At 38.8% G+C, this 19,635-nt stretch overlaps 1 protein-coding gene across 1 annotated transcript in view; it reads right to left on the bottom strand.

The window, feature by feature from the left end:
• GALNT2 (polypeptide N-acetylgalactosaminyltransferase 2) overlaps nucleotides 1-19,635 on the bottom strand; it is a 99,139-nt gene that overhangs the window by 20,072 nt on the left and 59,432 nt on the right. Inside the window, exons 3-8 of the mRNA XM_075089524.1 lie at nucleotides 17,410-17,563; nucleotides 12,216-12,314; nucleotides 11,590-11,657; nucleotides 10,588-10,653; nucleotides 7,218-7,339; nucleotides 731-818 (exon numbers count right to left, since the gene is read on the bottom strand). Of these exons, the coding sequence (XP_074945625.1) occupies nucleotides 731-818; nucleotides 7,218-7,339; nucleotides 10,588-10,653; nucleotides 11,590-11,657; nucleotides 12,216-12,314; nucleotides 17,410-17,563 (597 nt within the window). The remainder of the gene's footprint in view (nucleotides 1-730; nucleotides 819-7,217; nucleotides 7,340-10,587; nucleotides 10,654-11,589; nucleotides 11,658-12,215; nucleotides 12,315-17,409; nucleotides 17,564-19,635) is intronic.

The raw sequence follows: 19,635 nt of genomic DNA, 5'->3' as shown, positions 1-19,635 counted from the left end.
AGTTTTAAAAACTTGTAATGACTAAGGAATTTAATTTGTGGCTGCTCTCCCCACTTTGGAAAAGGAAAGGGGAGGGGTTTTTTTTCTGGGGCGCTTCACGAGTCTTTCTACTATTTGCTGTCAGTTTACCCTAGCTAAACATACTGAAAATGTAGTACTTCTAAACTTGATTTAACAGGAATTTTTGTAACTGTAAAGGTATAAGCACTACAAATTTTCAAGGTCACATGTTCTTTTATTCACAATTAAAGATCATGGCTAACAGAAACATTTCTTTTTAAAACACATTCCAAAGCTTTCTGCTTATTCAGAAGAGTTTAATCTTTTAAGCAAACCAGCATCTTGAAAAAAACTCATAGGCACTGCATTGCTGATGGGCTTCTAAGCTAGAGAGCAATTAAATCCTGTCTTATCCAAAGGGAGAATCATAAGCTCTGGCCATAAGCTAGTTCTGACACATTTGCACAACCCTACAAACATTGGAGTACTGCACATTGCAGCATAAGCTTATAAGAATTAGTATAATGAAGATAAACTGTTTTAAAGCAGAAGACAATAAGGCCAATTAAAAATCCAAGCCTAGAAACAACTGACCTATAGAACTTTAACTAGATATATGAAAGGGGAGAACAGGATGCTAACTGCCCATTCCACAACTGCAGTGATTACGAGCTTTGATTCTTGATGCTTTTTTTTTTAAAAAAATTTACATTCCAGTACAGGTACATACCGCCTTTTAAATCAGCTGACGCCCCCACGTACTGGAAGTTGTCCATATTAATTACATCAATAATAGGAGACACAACTCTGGTCTTGTCCTAAAATAAATATTAGAAAGTAATATTGAAATAATGAAATCAATATATAAAGACTCAGGCAGGATGAGATGTTGAACAGTTCAGCAGGATTTCATTAGCACGTCTCCCCCAGCTCTCCCCTATTTCAACTTACGGCTCTGAATAGCCAGTGCTGTGAATAGCATTGCTCAGCACTGCTTTGGAAAGCAGAAACCACACTACATAGCTGGGAATCCTCTTTCCATTCCAGGCTACTTATATTCAAGTAATCCCTTTCTTCTGACTTGCTCTTGAAGGTAACAAACTTGTAGTTCTAAAGGCAGTCAAGCAAACAGGATTTCCAATCTTACTTTTAAAACCAGCTCAAAGAGAAGAAGGATTGAGGCAATTTTTATTTTCCACAGCAAAACTCTAGCCAGGCAGTGTAGTTATTACTCCAACCTTTAAGGGACACTTGGGCCCCTCTACAATCAGGAAAGTCTTAGGTTAATGCTAACCCATTTCACACTAGAAGAATCACACTTCAATCAGATACTTAGATAGGAAAGAGAACCTCAAACCACCTCAGACTAATGAATGCTATTAATCTCCAGCAGCCGAGATTCCAGTGGTACAGGTACCACGTTCCTCTGTCCGAACACGGTCTCATATACTACACTCTGAGTAATGTTAATTACCTTAGCTGATGTATCTGTCAAAATAGTTTAAGAAAAAACCAAACATCTTTCCAATAACTCCACATGCATCATCCAGTGGGATCACAAGACATCAGTACTCTAAAAAAAGAGTCATCTAATATTAGAAATGCAGTATCATGGTTCAGCCAGTTTGACTTCATTAAGTACTTCTTGGGGAAGGAAAAAAAAAAAAACCAACTCACAACCCACAGAACACCACAAACAACAAACCAAAATAAAAAAGCCACCCGAACCCAACCACCAAAACCCAGTTACATGTACACACTGGAGCATAACTTCTACAGCAGTTTGATCACTTTGCTCGAATTCAAAATAGAACTTTGAGCTCCACGATTTCGCATCGTTCAGAGAGCACAGATAGCTTCAGAACAGCGTACCACCAAATCTGTGAATGTAAGAATTGTTTTGAATAAACAGGAGATATTTTGCTAACTCTGTTATAGAGAAATGGTTCCCACAGTTGAAAGTGCTAACCTAAACATCTCCGTTGTAAGAATTTATTTCATAAATATGCCTTCAATCAACAACACATATATTCTAAAGAGTGGTTAAGCAATGCAACCCACCCTTGCTAATTAGTATTATACAGAACAGATCAGAAACCAACTAGTAAGAGAATAGTTTGAGCTCATAACAAGAGACTTAAAAGCAACTCTTAGTCAAAATGCTTTGCTTGGTCCGATAAGGACATTAAACATCTGTTCTCATTTATTGAATATTCAAGTATTCAACCTGCGTTGATTTTAATATGCCCAAACTACACAGCTGGCATTTACTAGGACATTCTGCCTGGGTGAGCAAAAGGTCACTTTAACTTCTGTATCAGCCAAAAGGCAAATCCAAGTTGTGTCTTCAGGTAAAGGCTGAAGACTCATTATGGATTTCCACATTCCTTTTAAGTAGCACTGCAGCTATACCACCTGGGCCACGTATCTGCCTTTACAAGGGACATAATGTAACATCTAATCAGCTACTAACTATTCATTAGCTCACTCTCAAGCAAACTAGAAACACAGATCAAAAAAAGACCAGCCTGTCCTGTTGCCCCACAAACCACATCTTCAGCTCCTATTTCTGTTAGCTGTAGCCCCAGGTCCATGTAGGTAATGGCAAGCTTTCTGTTTTGCTGTGTTGTATTTGGGAGGCAATTACAATTTCTGCAAAATTAACTGCAAACCACTACTCAAGTTTGTGCGCTCTTCTACACCACTAAAGCACTTCAGGTGCACCCATCACTATACACAGTGATAGAATTTGAAAACTCCTTTATTTAAAGACAGATGAGATAGAAGATATCCAGCCTGTCATGTTATTCACTATACGCCCATCAGCAGGAAAGAAAAATGAAACCACCCTTTCTGCTTTCTCCTTCTTCCTTAGCTGAACCTGAGACAGCTTATAGAATAGAATCATAGAATCATTTAGGTTGGAAAAGACCCTTAAGATCATTGAGTCCATCTATTGACCTAACTCTGCCAAATCTACCACTAAACCATGCTCCTAAGCACTACATCAACACATTTAAATATCTCCAGGGGTGGTGACTCAACCACTTCCTGCGGAGCCTGTTCCACAGCTTCACAACCCTTTAGCTGAATAAATTTTCCCTTATATCCACTCTAAACCTCCCCTGATGCAACCTGAGGCCATTCCCCTTGTCCTATCACTTGTACTTGGAAAAAGAGATTAACACCTATGCCCATCTCTAAAAACCTTTCTGACAAAAATTTGCATTTTCTCAAATGGTTCTACTCAGCTTGGTTGAACCTGGTGGTAAAAGTTGCCCAAGTGATCAGGTGTCTCACTGGGTAGAGCTTCAGTTCAGCTTCAACTTATCTCCACCCCACCATGCTGAGTAAGCAGGTGGCACGTTGTCTCCATGCATTTGGGATTCCTCAGGCTTTTTTTGCTGGTCTGAGTAGTTTCTATCAATATCAGTGCAACACCACACCAACACCACTTGCTACGCCTCATGTATTGTTGAAACAGCTTAGAGTTGTTTCTCCAGCAGACAGATATCCACGTCGCAACCATTCGGTTCGATGTCCAGCCCCCACGTTGTCGACTTCGAAACATGCTGTTCCTTCCATGATTTGAAATTATCAATTTCCTCAGCTGCAAAGCAGACAAGACTTGCACATTCTTAATGTGATGCTTTGCAGGGCACTACAAAGCTGTTAATGCAGAGACTGCTAAAAAGAGCTTGTGGGTCTCCAAAGTACAGGGAGTTCATTCACTTGAAACACTAAAAAGCAGCTGCCCCCTTTAAATTATCCTAAAGACAGACATTTATCCATAGCGTGATTAACGCAGAAATCTGATGTTCGCTTTAGAAATAACATGAGCTAAAAGGAACTCTTCTTTTTGTAAACTCCTGGTTCGTTCTGGAGGGTTGAAACCATAACTTATAATGGATGGAACACAGAACTGGAATACTATGTGCTTCTTGATGAGGATAATGGAAAGAAATAGCCTGCAAATAATGCAAGTCTCTAGTGCTTAGAAATTTGTAGCAGACTATTTCATTTTAATATTTCATAAGGAGGTTATGTATGCTCTAGAGAGTTAGACTATTATATATTACTCTCAAACTATCAGAAATAATCCTCAAGATTCTGCATATATTGCTTCCCCCCCAAAAAAAAACCTCAAGACACTTCTAAGATTAAGCTTCACAACACACTTAAGAGAAAATATCAATATTTCCTTTCAGCATTGTGCCAGTCAGAAGTTGACTCATTCAAGGTCACAAAAATCTGAGACATATGAAAAAGGAATCCACATCTATTCTCTTAATTTTAGTTCTTCCTTCCTTTTAAGATCATATTTGTTTAAAAATACCTTCCTAAAAGTGATATAGGATTTACAGCTCTGCTATGAAAACAGATTAGTTCAGTTCTGCACCAGATTCTTTCAATTTTTATTTTTCTCATATAGCAGGTGTATTTTAAGAATAGAACATCAAAGTGACTAGAAATCAGAAATGGAAAAAAGTCAAGTAGACAAATGTTCATGAAATAGCTAGTAGCTATCAATGTTTTCAAGACTGTGTGTATTTACTACTACGGTGACATTTTGGGGGAATCAAAGGGTTGATCTCCACTGTCTCCCTGTTCAATCTTTCTCACACACACACACAAAAAAAATCTAGAAGGCATAAAAGGTAGCCTTAGGGAAACAGGCTGAAAACCGTACTCCAGGAGGGAGCAAAGAGGGAGAAGATATACCAGCTCCAGGTTACACAGGTATATGTACCTTCTGAACTCCAAAATATTCATCTTGTATGTATGCTGCTTCTGCTTTAAGCCTTTGCTCAAATTGCTGAAGAAAAATCCCTAGCAGTGTCAGACCCCTCTAGGAACGCTAAGCAAGCCTGGTCAACAGACAAAGATACTTTAACCAGGAAACCACCTCAAAGAAGAAAACTGTGGGATGGATCATCCTTCAGTTGAAGAGGTGCCCCTAACACAAGCAAGAGGGCAAAGACGCAGCTTTCTAACGTGGTTATAGCACATCAGATAAGAGTACTGCAGAACCGATTCAATTCAGACTGTTTCTCAGAAGCTATAAATTTTTATATTGTAACACACAACGCTAATCCCCCAAAACTCCCACAGAATTAAATCCAAGTGGGCAATTCTGGAACAAAAGGCAAAAAGAAAAAGCCCATGCTTTCCACAAAATATAGAATAGGTGCAGCAGCGCATCAGAAGATACTGTGTTAATGTATAGTAGCCCTGACTTGAAAAGAGGTACCTTTGAGGCCAAAGCAGGAATAAGTTCCTATCGATTCAGCTTCTTGTCACTCAGACTATCCAGAAAATGCTGCCAATTAACATCAAGTAACACATTGTCTGCACTGTGAGCAAAATCAATCCATTTAAAATAACAAAGAACTATAATACACTATACATAAACACTATCCATCCCTTAATTATTTGAACAAGCAGAAAGCTTAGAAGCTACTTTATCCATCTCCATACTTGCTGGTTGGGAATCTTCCCAGACGAATGTAAACCAGAATTCCACATCAATTATTTTTTTAAGTGTACATCAAGGTTTTAAGAATGGAAAACTGTATTCAAACAGCTGAATACTATTCCATGGCACGTGTGATTCACGTGTATCAGTGACAGTTGTGAGGAGTAAGTTTTGAAGGAATAAATAAAACATGTACTGCTAAAAAGTGACTGCTGCGCAAAGCAAAATATGCACCAGTTCCTCCCACCAAGTACACGACCTGTAATGCTGGATCTTCACAAAACTGTCAGCAATTTAATAGGAAGTTTTACATTCTGTTATAATTAAAAGGTTAACACTCTCATATCCCATATCAGTTTCAGAAAGCTAAATGAGTATGCACTCAAAAAGGTCATAAAGAAAAAAGATAAATGCCAAAATAGCTGTCTGTCCTTTAAGCTGGGTTTTGTTGACCAAAACTACCATTTCTCTTCAGACTTCTTGAACAGGTAGATGCTTCAAACCATTTACACAAAAAGGCTTGAGAAACATCCTAGAATCCATTAGTGCTTTAGCTGCAAGCATCCTCTACTTCCTTCTGAGATATATTTAATGGCTTCAAGTTTATTTTTCTAGTTGTTTATTATAAAGAAATTTCCCCAACCCTTCTGAGGCTGCAACAGTTTACACGAGCACAGAAATAGAAGGAAGTGCTATGTTGCTCACATTCAAGGGCTCTGTAGGCTCTAGGTACTTTAATAGTGTCCAGGTTTGAGCTGATTACAAGTAATTTCTACTCCAAAATAAGATTTTTAACTGCTGATATGTTTTAGGCAACTTACAGTGTTTCTGGAATACAGAGTAAAGCATCACAGATCCAAACAGAGTAAGGAAAAAGTCATCAGTTGATGGCTTCCCCAGTGGCACATTGAGTATATGGGGTTTACCTCCTTTCCCTCCCCCCTCCCCTTTTTTGGGGGCAAGTGCAAAGGGAAGTGTAGGGAGGATGAGCGAAGAACTGGGCATTAACAAGACAGAGTAACTTAGCAAAACCGTTTGGACCAGGAGAATATTGAAAGAAAGCCTTCCCAGGAAGGGCATTTTACCAGAAAGGGAATGCAATTAAGAAAGAACTCCTCTGTTGTCTTGAGTGTTCCCCAGTGCTTTTTGGGATCACACCTGATTCGCTTTCCACTTCAGCTGGGCTTCTCCAGAGTAAGTTAACAAATATAACCAACCCCTGGAGAAAACAGTGTACTTTTAATCCTCTCAATTGCTTTTCCAGGATGCAGGCTAAGCATCATTTTCACAGAAGCTGAGAGCCCACAGTCCCTGCTAATTTCCATGAGGATTTTGGCTTCACAGCTCAACCTCTCTCCTGTTATCACACTGAATCTTAATGACGCATAAATACTCAGGTGAACTGAATTACATTGAGATGATATTGGTTGAGGAGAACTATACTTTGCGCTAAAGATCTTCAACACTTACTGAGGAGGCCCCTAAAGAACCAAAGCAGCATATATTTGAATTGCCTGTGAAGACAATAATAAATACTCACACTTTATGTTCCTGTGCTCACAGATTAAATGAACAAAAAGTGTGTTTTAATCATGGAACACTCCAATCATCTCCATCATCTCACTTGAGAGAAAAAGCTTCCTTAGAAAAAGGCATAAAATTAATGTAGTATAAACCAGATGGCTTTAAAATTTAAAACTTGCTCCTTCAGGAAATTACTTTAAAAGGACTCTTTACTAACCTCAGCTACTCTCTCCAAAAGCGGTTCCAGCCAGTGTTCATTGCATTCACAGTGACTATCCAGGAAGGTCAATACTTTTGCTTGTGCTGCGTCTGCCCCTCTGACACGGGAGCGCATCAAGCCTGAGAAGTAAAGATAAAAAGTTTGAAGTACTTACAATGAGGAAAACAATCAGTGAAAAACTGTTGCATTCCAAGTCAGTCATGAATTAAACTACTCTTACTCAGACAGAACAAACAAGTTCCGTTATCAAAATTAGACGCTAGTTAACAATCCAGTGAATTGACTTAACAACAAACAGCCTGCAAGCTTCCAACCTACTGCACCCTAGTCTACAGGTTTCAGTCTGATTCAGGCAAAAGAATTAAGGTACCTTTTAAAAAAAAAAAACAAAGGGGGGGTACACAAGTACAGCTGGGTCTGCGTTACAGTAAACAGTATTTATACTGATAAATGTTACTCAGGGTAAGTCCTAAAAACAAACACCCTTCCAGCAGTTCTACAACAGAACTGAGGAAAGCACCATCATTAACTTTTCCTCCCCACCTTTTTGCCACCCCCCATCTTAGTTCTCACCGCAGTCTGTCCATTCTTCCATCAGCTTCTTCCAGAAATAACCAAGCTTCATTAATTCACGCCTGAGAGCCTTCCTCCCACCCCATTCGACTGTGTTTCCCCTTTGTTTCTTGCAGTTCTCATGTTCTGTAGTTGGTTTGGGTTTTTTGTTGTTCAATCTTATCCTGAGAAGATTTCTTTAGGAAGAAACTTCTGGTAAAGCCAAAAGGTTCTTCTCTTCTCTACACCTCAATTGCACAAATCCCCTCACTGACTTACCCTGTTCCTTTCCTTCCTTCCCTTTTAATAGTTCTTCATTGGATGACCCCACCATTCCTTATAGTCCCTTGCTACGTATACACATGCACCCCAGAACATCCCCCTGTTCACTTCCTCTCATTCCTTTGCAAACTTCCTCCCTGCTTTTCCCTATTACTATTCAAAAATCATTTATTTCATTGTCACTCAAGACCAAAGCCAGGTAATTACTTCTTTTTCCTCTTTCTTCCTCCATTGTTTCCCACCAAATCTGTTCTGCTTCCCCTCCCCCAACTGAAACATTGTAAAGGAGTCAACCCCATTTCCTACCATCCATTTTATAAAATAAACCTGCAAAATATGACCCTGCCAAACAAAATACAAGAAGCTTAAGAGGAAAAGCTTGCTTGCTCTGACCATCATTCAGCAATAGCCTCAGCAAGATCCCTGTATCACATCTTACCGCAAGCGTGAGCACTTCACTGTTGTGGATACATGCTGTGCTGATGCTCTCCAACAGTACTTTCTACGCCTTATCTGTTGCACGTGGCAGCTAACTGTACCTCATTCCTTTTTATGATGTCTCCCTAACTCCACCCTTTGACCCTGTTCTGTTCAGTTTTTCCACATCAAACCATTCCTGAAGCACTCTGGCTATGTTTCTTTTACTTTTCCAATGCCTCCTTCCAGAGCTTATTACTTCTACTTTGCATTCTTATAGAACCTGTTGTCTTGTCCTACTTCCATAAAAGATACACAACAGCGTTTCTAATTTCAGATTTATGGCCAAAACCAATGAGGTGACCACTTGGGTCATTGAGTCCTCTGCACTCACATTCAGCCTTACAACAGAAGTCAAGAAGGTTCCCCTGAACATTCATTCTGTAGAACACCATACCCTCCAAAATCTGTCCCCGTAACAAATTCTGGTCTTACAGATGCAACTAAAAGCTACTATCACATATTTCTGAAAGCAAGGCAGTCAATGTCATCCCCTCCACAGGCACCACCTCTTTATTTTAATGTTTGTTTTAAAACTCACTGCTTTTCTCTGTTGTTCATACTAACGTGTTACTCTTGGTATTCTACACACACTGGTTCACTTCACCAATTCTCTTAATTTCTGTGTGTCTGAGATATCGGTATCAGCCTACACTTGAAAATGAAAAGCAAAGTGAGTATCAAACTCAAGCATAGCAAGCCAACAATCAAATGAAATCCTATTTTATTTTTTAAAAATTATCATCTGGTTGCACATATGGATGCCTAGGCAAAACTTTATGAACAGTACAGGAGATCCCATGGGTAATAATTTAATCTTAATCTCACAAAAATACCAAGTAAACTAGTATTGTGCCTTCAATCTGCAAATAGTTGTTCTTTTCTGACATAGTAAGAGATTTGTCAAATTGTATTTCATTTTCAGATATAATGATGCATATTTTTAAGTAAGAATCTGTATATGCAGTACAAAGTTAGTATTTATAGTTACTAAAAAATAAAAATCAAAAGTACTACTTCATTCTGGTTTTCCATTGCTATTATCTCCGTCTTTAAGTGCCGTATTGATCAGAAAAATTACGTACTCACAACCCTGCAACCATGGCAAATCATAGAAGGCCTGCTTTCCTAACAAGCCTTTGTCCACAAGTATATTCCAAACAAAACATTTAAACACTAAGAACCCACCAGTTTGCAATAACTTTAATTATGGGACAACACAGGTTTTGTGCATGTAATTTCCAGTTTCTGACCATCTAATGATTCTAGCTGCTCCCCAGGCCAGGCTGGCAGCCTAGAAGATACAGTGCTTATGAAAATAAACAAGCACATATCTGCTAACGCAGTTAGCTATTTCAGCTCTCAGTTGTTATTTCAAACAGCTGTAGAATAACAGTTGCCTATATCTAATACTTTAAGCTCCAGAGCCAGGAAGCTGCTGACTGAAGGGCTTGGTGATATGAGATCGTAATTTACACAGCAACAAAGAAGAAAACAAAAACGTAAGACAAGTTTGTTACTGGCACACTGGCTTCAGCAAAACTGGCATACATGGTCCTGGCCCTCCTGGCGGCTCAAACCCTCTCAAGTCTGCCAGACAAACTGTTTGCTGGGCTGGCTGTCAACTAGATCCTTAAAATGATCTCTAGTAAGGGAACCAGCAAAGGAGAGGGCTATTTTTAGGCTGGATCTTTTCAAACATTCATAGAGTTTACAGTGAGACCTTATGTACAATGGGAGCAGCTTAACTGAGGATTCGGTACAGTAAGAGGAGGGAGAGGTTGAGGGCAAAAGGCAATTTCTCAAGTCAGCTTTCACTGTGAAAACAAACAATGGGCAATTGCACACCCAGTATGGAATTAATCAGAACTACTGTTTTTACTCGCACAAATGCGTTTCTTTCTATTCCTTCCACTAGTAAGTTGATTTATAAAGTGGAAATGCCTCCTTCAATACGGAAGGTACAGCAGAATGTTCCTTTGAAAGACTAGATGAAGATTAACTGGTAAGGCAGCAGAGTGGAATCTGTATCTTCCTTCCCACAGATTAAGCCTACCTTCTCGGCGATCATTTCGAAGAACCCGCACTTTTTCAATTTTTCCCAAGAGAGCACCATCCTCAGCTTTTAAAAAAAAAAAAACAACAAAAAAAACCCTAAGTGATGAGAACCAGTTTGATATCCAACACTGCATACCATAAGAGTGCCTGTCTTCAAAGAAAAACAAAAGCTTTGTAGTAGAAACTGTTTATGGTCATAAATAGTAAAATGTAAGAGATATGCTTTTAAAAAATGCCTACTTGTCTCATGAAAAACACAGAAAAGTTACCAGGCTGAGAAGTTATTACCCTCATTATGTTATTTAAAGCTAATTTAACTTTACACTTTTGAAATATTTTTATTTAATGATAATATCTTTGCTTATCTTAGACAGCTTCTACAATTGTGTAAGAAAATGATTTACAGGATTAAACTATTTTCTGGAATTAACTGTTTTCTTTGCATATAAGGAAAAATAACTTTTTAACTAACATTATGGCTTAAACCTATCCTACACTAGCTATAAACTAGCAAGGCAAGTGTAGACATTAACTTCCTTTAAGAAATGTCACTGAGAGGTCCATTTCAATTGTTAAAGTTTGTATTGTGATACCCTAGTACTTATAAAACCTTGACTTATTTCAGATTCAGTAAGAATTTTTCCAACAGATTGATGGAGACGAGACCAGCATTCATTTAAAGCAGTGCTACAAAAAATACTTGGTGCAAGCACCATGGGTTTTATTTTTACATCAGATAACAGGGTATGTAAAGGCTGTTTTCAACTAAACACTCTGCTCCGTCAGCTAGCAGGAAGCAATAAAACATACCTCAAGTATTTATCAGAACTCTTCACGTTTCCACAGTGACAGATATGAAAGAATTAAAACCTGGTTTTGGATCAGTCTCTGCAAACTCCTATTTCATGCAACTGATTCTCAATCAAGTCACCTACTAGCATCCACAGAAAGTCTTACCGGAATAAACAAAATAAAGTTAGGACCCTGTAAAATTACTTACAATCATTACTGTAGTCATCCACCAGTATGATTTCCTTAATAAGATGTGGTGGGCTTTTTTTAAGGACACTGAAACAGACAATAAAAAAAAAGCCTTCAATACTAAGCAGTCTTAATTTTCTATAATAATGTCATAAAAGCAGTTACTTTGTTAAGCCACAGTAGAACCTAGCCCAAGAGCTGTTGGCTTATCCTTACGGGAAGTGTCTGTGAAGAAGAGAAGCACACATGCAATTGTTCCCCCCGCCAGCATTTGAGCCTCCAGAAATCAGTGCATTAGACAACATGTAACATGGAAGTTTTGCAGAGATCTTTAGGTCAACTATCCCCTAAGAATCCATCTTCCCTGAATTTTTCTTGAAACTAGTTATACAGCCAACCTCCACACATCGTCTGGCAATTGGTTCCACACTCTCATGCATTTGTAGTTAATGGGAACAATTTTGTTTAACATCACTATTCCAGAATGTGAGAACTGGAGGCGTCAATGAAATTAAGACTCACCTTTCCCTCTGCAAAGGGTTTAGAAAAGCATAATGGATTGTTACTTCCTTTCCTTATCATAACCACTATCTGACACAAACGAATGTTCTTTAGGGAAAAAATCAAGGTCTCTCTTAGGTATACCTGACAACAGTTCGAAGCAAAGCAGATCTTGCCTCATTATGAAAGGTGATCACCACACTAGTGGCTGGCAAATCTATCCGCCATTGTTTCCGTTGGCACCTGAAAGACACAATATCCTGTCATTTGAGCGTAACGGTTACATTCCAGGCTTCGCAGACAGCCTTTGTTGTGAAGCAGTTATCTATTAAACTCATGTACGCACTATATCTATGTAGGAAGAATGAAATACCTTGTTTTCAGGTAAGATTATAATCAACTCCTCCTCTGCCACTTTTGGTAGTTGTCTTAGTACACAGCAGACCAAGCAGTCAATGTCAGATATAGGCAGGTTCATAAAAGTCACCGGACTATCATCACTACAGTATATTGTAAACACCTTTCATGCAGCCCAGTATGAAACCAGAGCGCTTATTTGACTTTAAAAGCATTCAATAAATCTAAGCAAATGAGCATATTTTCAATAAGAATGCATGGTTCACAGGCTACTGTATGTATTCTCTTTAAGAATGGCATATGTCCACTGCTCCCTTTACTTTTAAAGCTGCTGTAGCATCATGGTCTTGCTCATAGATAGAACTTATTAGAATAGAAAACGAGTTTTATGGATTTTAACATTCAGAATTTGAAAAACAATGCTAGCTATGACGACGTAGAGCCAACTAAACACAGAACCACATCCTTCCAAGCCATAAAGATAATGAAATACTCCATTATGTTGACTCATTTTTCATCACCTCTATTAGCCTGAAATTAATATAATAAGCAAAAAGCAGCAAATTCCAAAATAATTCCTGCAGGACTACATAAAGCTGAGCTGTTTAAATCCACTGACAATAAGCCTAAAAAAAGAAACTACTATCATTGTACTAGGCACTAATAGTACTAGAAAGCACTGTATATCGAATTTATGCTGAAAGCATTACAGTCTGAGAGGTCACAATACTGATCCCCATTCATGCAGTAACATACATAAGTGATGTATTTCTTCACTTTCTTTTCTTTCGCTTTTCTTTCCTTTATTTAGTATTAGAGGTAGAGTTTTAACAGGCCTAGTTGTCTTCTGAGGGGATAAACCCAGCAAGCATACACCTGCAGCAAATTCGGCAAGTAATTCTGTACTCTGTCCAGTATTAATCAATCTAGTTTTTAAGGGAAAAGAGGTCGGTTACATTGCTACCCAAATTTCTAAAACTAGGCCTCTGTCTATATAAGAGGCCTCTCCACACCTGATTAAATATCTGCGACATGCACCATAAACCACACAACCTTCAACTTCTGGGAATCAGAGAGTGAGCGGCAATGCGCTGCTTGCCCTTGCCCACCCTACAAAATCCTGCAGTGTTTTCGATACAAGGCACCCACGTCACACATGTTAGTGTTTGCCACGAAATAAAACGTGCTGTGGTGACCTCACTCGCTCTGAAGAAAAACAAAGCCCATGCCAACGCTACAGTTGCTGTGTCAGTTTAGCAAGGCTTTATCTAGCTTTGTTTCTGAAACCATGGGTGTACAAGATGGCTTCGTCACTAGCACCCAGTGTTGAAGCAATAAATCACAAACTTGTATGCGTTCCTGGAAAATAAAAGAAGACCTTCTCTATTGTCAGCTTCTGGCAATTCATCTAGACAGCTACAAGACATCCAGCTGCTTTCGGCATCATAGGCTTTGGTGAATATTCTTTTTTCTGCTAACTTTCAAATTGCCCACAGAGGACAAGCCTACTGTGCGTGCAGTTATGATATGAAGCACTTGCGTTAGAATAATTAAAAAAGTCACATTAAACTTATACTGATGTCTCTGCAGGAAAGAGCACTTGAGTCAGAGCACATCTTAGGGTGGAATTACTCAAGGCAATGAAGCCTCTCAATTTTAAAAAAACTCGAGCGAGGAGCACTACTGCATATTTCTGAGGGAGAAATTAAGATTTTCAGACTTTCAAATAAAACCGAAGGAATGTTTCACTAAGTATTTCTGCTCTCAGCTCTTCAAAAATTCTTGCTTTAACTGCCTCAATAGCAGTCCTCCTCAGTGACACAGTTGAACCAAGGAAACAACAGTGCCACTGCTTTTGGCATGGAGATTAGACTTTTTACTTGCAGAATGAGAAAATACATTTGGATAAAGTAGAACTTGAGCTGAACACTTCAATCTAGACCTTCAATGCTTAGCACAAGTCATGAAAATCAGTTAAAACATGAAAAGTACATTCTTTCCTCCCAGAAATTGGAGTCGCCGGACTAGTTCATATCATTTAACAAATCTTCTGAAGCCTCCATGGTTTGTTGAAACCATTTTTTGACAGAAATATCCACTTTAATCAGTGCAAGGAGGACATTCACCTCAACAGATATCTGGGTACCAAAGAGACAAGAAAGATTGTTTATTCTCTAGTTAAGGATAAGACTTGAGTGTGAGCTCACAAGCTTCTAACAGTTGCCAAATAAGAAAGGAAACATGGTTTAGTCCAGCTAAAGTACTTACCAGTAATTCTCAAGAATCTCAGGTAAGAGACGTGATCAGAAACCCCTGGTCCAAAGTAAGCGTGGTGGACATTGGTCCACAAAAACCACAGAGTAGTTCACCCTTCATCCCACTTGGGAGACTATTTTGCACTGACAGGAGGACAGCTCTGGAAGTTTCCTGTTACGACTGTGACACTCACTTCCTGGATCTCCAAAATCTACTCTGACAGCTCTCAGTTACACATCGTAAACTGACTGCAACAGAAGGAAACCCAGAGGCTTCTGAAAGCTGTTGGAAATGGCAGTTGTGAGCATCAGCTGGAGTGAGAATCTGCAGTCGTGCTCAGACCTTCTCTGCTTCCTTTCTTATGTTGTATCTGCCTGTTATTCACTTCTCCCTTTTACTTAAAATAAAGGCAAGCAGCTTAAACGGGCAAACCAAAGTGTTTTCTAGTACTGCTGACAGGCTCTTACAAAAAGGAAGTACAAAACTTTGGTCTTAACCTGATGCTGGTAAGTTTGTGCAATGCAGAAAAGGCCAATGTCGTATGAAAAGAAATGCAGAATTACACACACATTTATGTATCTAATGTAAAATCCTGATACACTGCTTCTAAACAGCCTAGATGATTTTAGCAATTGAATATTATTATGTAGTTATTTTAACGTCAAACAGCCTCTTAGACACATCAATACAATTAATAAGAAGTTGCTTAAGCAAAACAAGTATTTCCTGATCCAGGTTTCTTCTCTGAAAGAAAAAAAAAGATTCTAACAGCTCCATAAGAGATCTTAACCTTAACCCAGTTGCCTCTGCTTTTATTGAAAACATGCTTCCAAGCATCACGTGTTCAGATCTGAACATTCTTCTTCCCATGGCTATTGCTCTTTCTACTGCACAGTTCCCAAACAAATATTTCACGTGACTTGTTCAGCTTCCTAAAATAGAAGGAAAAATAATAGCAACATGGCAGGGAAAGGATCACAGACCACTTCTGGTGGTTTTTTGGGGCTGTTTTTTTTTTTGGGGGGTGGGGGTCAGGGTGGGTAGTGGTGGAATGTGGTTGCTTTGTTGTTTTCTTTAAAGAGATGACCATTTACAGACTGATGGGCACTTAAATCTACGCCATGACAAAGTAAGTAATAATCACAGAACAGACACAGACTTTGCCTAGAAATATCTCTCTCCCCCTCCATTGCAGGGTTCTTTTCCAGCTCCATTTAGTGAAAAAACCCAGGCAGGTCATCGTATAATCACAACATTGACAAATATAGCTATTCTCATATAATTTGTCTCCTGTCATCTCTCTTATGTAAGTTCTTCTCGAAAGGAGAGCATTTGTCTGTCAGAGGTTATTAAATATCTACTAAAATTCCAAATTCAGCATATCTGAATTATAGAAGATCCCAGAAATTGGTGTCTGAGCTTTGCTCTTGGGGGAAAAGAACATGTGGTCTAAAAAGTTAGAATGCATTTCTTGTGAAAAAAGAGTATGTGATGAAGAAAACTCAAAAGTCGTTTTAAACTCCTCAGTGTAACACGGGCATCATGCTTTTCACTGCTTTCGTGGCAACAAGTGAAACATTAAGTTCTTCCTACTTTCCCATTCAATTAATGGCACATTATACAAGACTTGCTTTACTCTATCTACAAATTATCTGCTTAAAGGAACCTAAAACCATGCTATTTTGCAAGGGATTTAAAGCTGACACAATAAGTGTCTGAGTCTCTACACAAATCTCCTTCGCTATGCCATTCCTGATCAAGGAGCTTTATGGAGAAAAAACAGGCACCTTCCTTTTCTCTCTCCCTCTGGTGTCTCCTCCAGCTTCTTCTACCTATAACACTGTGAAGGCACATTCATCCTAACTGCAGAATCAGTTAGGGAAATTAACTGTACACAGTTGGCTAATTTTGTCCTTTGAGACTATGTTTGCCTCGTTTTTAAAATCAAATTCAACCTGCTTTTATTATTTTTCTTTAAGTTATGGAAGTCCTAACCAGCAACTGTTTTAATATTAATCAGTTCTGCTTAAACAAGATTAATTTAAAAAGGGTTTGAGTGACTTCCTCCTAAGTCTTCTCTACCCACAAGAAAATAATATTGTTCCTTACTGTGAAGTGTCCTGCTTCTTGGATCTGCACAAGCAGTCTGACATAGCAAAAGCTTTTAAGTATCTGAACTGTAATTCTGTCCTGTGTTCGCTGAGGTGTGCATAAAATGGATTCCTTTAGGTCTGGAGTTGACAATCGTCACATATCGAAAAGAACAGAATCACAGAGCAACTGAGATTGGAAGGGGCCCCCGGAAATCTTTTAGTCCAAGCTCCCTGCTCAAAGCAGGGCCAGCTACAGCAGGCTGTGAATATCCCTAAGCCTGGGGTCTTCACCCCCTCTCTGGGCAATGTGCTCCACTGTTTGATCACCCTCACAGTGAGAGACTTAAAAGCGTAGAAACCAAGAAAAGCCATCAGATAAACATGAACAAAGAGAGACTGAAATGCAGCACCAGTTTGGATATAGAATACACACTAATGGAAGTCATGGAAACAGAAAAGCTTGAATAAGATTCATTGTTCTTTAACTCACTGTTTAAGGATCGCACCACAGTTTATTGTTCCTGTCATTTTGAAAGCTGGAGAGCTCCTGCTTTAGAAAATCCTCCTGCTGCTCAAAGCCATAAATACAAGGAAGTTAATCCAAGTCAAACATGGCTCAGTTTGGCACTTACTGATCATGTCTAGTGTCGGGAATGCTTCGGTCCATTCGCAGTTTGTCACTTTCTACCTGATTGAACTTGTTGCGGGCGTACGGATCCTGACCAGATCGCACCATGGTAGCCCCAACGTAAGCATCTTGATCAAAGTCTTGCCACCGAACTTTTCCTACAATAGAGAAACAGGAAAATATCCAACAATCTTCATAATTTAAAGAACAGCATGCAGCAATCCAAACATAACTGATGAAACAGCTTGGGTTTTAATTTTGGATCAAAGTAATTAAACCTCAACAGTATTGTTAACAGTGTAACATCAATAGTCACTTTTGCGTATTAAATTCCTCTAGAACACCCTGCAAATAAATATTAAATTGAACAATTTTACAGATCTCAATTTATACAAGTAATCACCAGACCATGCTTCATCTTGTCCATTTTGTTTGCTGGTTTGTTTTTTTTTTAACCCCAACTACCACAATTCCCATTTAAATTAAAAAAAACTCCACATATTGAGAAGTGCTAATATGGCAGATGATCTGGCTATAAAGTTACCCAAGTAACTTTTTAAGATCCAGTCCAGACTTCAAGGACTTTATAATTTCATTTACTGTCTCATTACATAAGTAAAACACAGTCAGTTATAATCAAACCATTTGGCAGCAGGCCTTTTAGAAATATAAGGCAACATTATTCTCAAAAACCAGCACTTCATGCAGCTGGGGCACTAGGTTACTCTCCAATACGACATAACTGCAACCTCCTTTACAATCATAACTGATTCACAGATTAATCCCTCTTTAACAAGGACCATGTTATTATGTGACTGGTTGTGGCACTAACACAGGAAGTTAGATTAGCATCCAGCCACCAGGAATGAAGTTCCAGGATTTTCACCATCTTCAGGTATAAAACAACGGTATGATATCTACAAAATGTCTTTAAACTATCAGTTCTTCCCTTTGGTTGAACATCTACTTTTTTGCTTATTGACAGCCAAACCTATGGTAGCTACAGCAAATTTATACCACCTTTAACTCAAAATCAGAGCTCAAGCTCTAATGTGATACAGACATTCTTGTTTTAACACAGATGTGTATGAGAATCTCCTGCAAGCATGTTGTGGGGAACACAGCATGTTGTTGGCATAAAAAAAAAATATACAAAGCAAAAAGCTGTCTTTTTGGGTCACTGTTTGTTACAGATAAGAGGAGTTAATATTAATTGTTTTCATAATTAGCATACAAAGCTTTTGGGGTACTTTCAGTTAAGTTCAGGAAGTAGCAGGTTGTGGATACGTCACTCCATTCAAGCTCAGCTTTTAGACAAATATTACAGCTCAGACATATCCTAAACTAAGCTGATACGCATAGAGGGAACACTAACAGCTCTTAACAAGAGTCAGAGGTTGCTCAGATGCCTCAAGGTTTCCCGTTGCTTGGTCTCTCAACCTGCAGGACATGGAAACCAAGCCAGGCCTCATTTACAGCTTTCTATCCGTAAGCCATGCCCCAACTATGGTGCGTTAACTCCTGCTAGGAGATTCTGATATTGAAAGAACACTTTCCATCATTAAACAAAATAATTGTCTGATGTTTAACCAGACCAATACCACCAACTTATTTAGAAATTCTCTATAATCTCAGGATCATCTGAGGAGCTCATCTACAAAAGCAGCCAGGACCCAAGGTGTGATTTGGTTGCCAGATGGTAGTGGAGGTCATAAGGCAAAAATATCAAGGTTGGGGGGGAGATGGTTTTGGGTTGGCTGCTTTATTTTTAAGAAACTTCCAACATCCAAGTAAAGTCAGAGTAAAAGTGCTCATACTTTCAGATTAGTAGTTTAGGAACTAGCTGGTTAATACTAAGCAACTATTTTTACACCTGAATTACCATCCTAAAGAAGTTAAAACATGCACGCACACACAGAGTAGCCAGGACTTGAGAGTTAAACAAAAACAGATTGCAGAACATTTATTAGAGACTTGGTGAAGAAGCCCAGAGGTGGAACTATAGGAAAATAACTGAAGGGAGAAATACAGATTTTCAAACTCCAGTTACTGAAAGAACTCTCAAAAGGAGAGTTCCAGCTGTTGTTGGTAGGCCACAGACTGCCAAGAGTTTTTCTTAGCCTTTCAAGTTCTTTCTTCAAAATATTTCCAGGAACTTACTTTGCAAACAAGTTTACAACTCAGCCAGCTAACACACTACAAATAACCCAAATTATTTACAAAAATTACA

The sequence above is a fragment of the Phalacrocorax aristotelis genome, chromosome 3 (genome assembly GCF_949628215.1).
Source record: "Phalacrocorax aristotelis chromosome 3, bGulAri2.1, whole genome shotgun sequence".
Lineage (NCBI taxonomy): Eukaryota > Metazoa > Chordata > Aves > Suliformes > Phalacrocoracidae > Phalacrocorax > Phalacrocorax aristotelis.
This window is presented reverse-complemented; position numbering and strand designations above follow the sequence as displayed.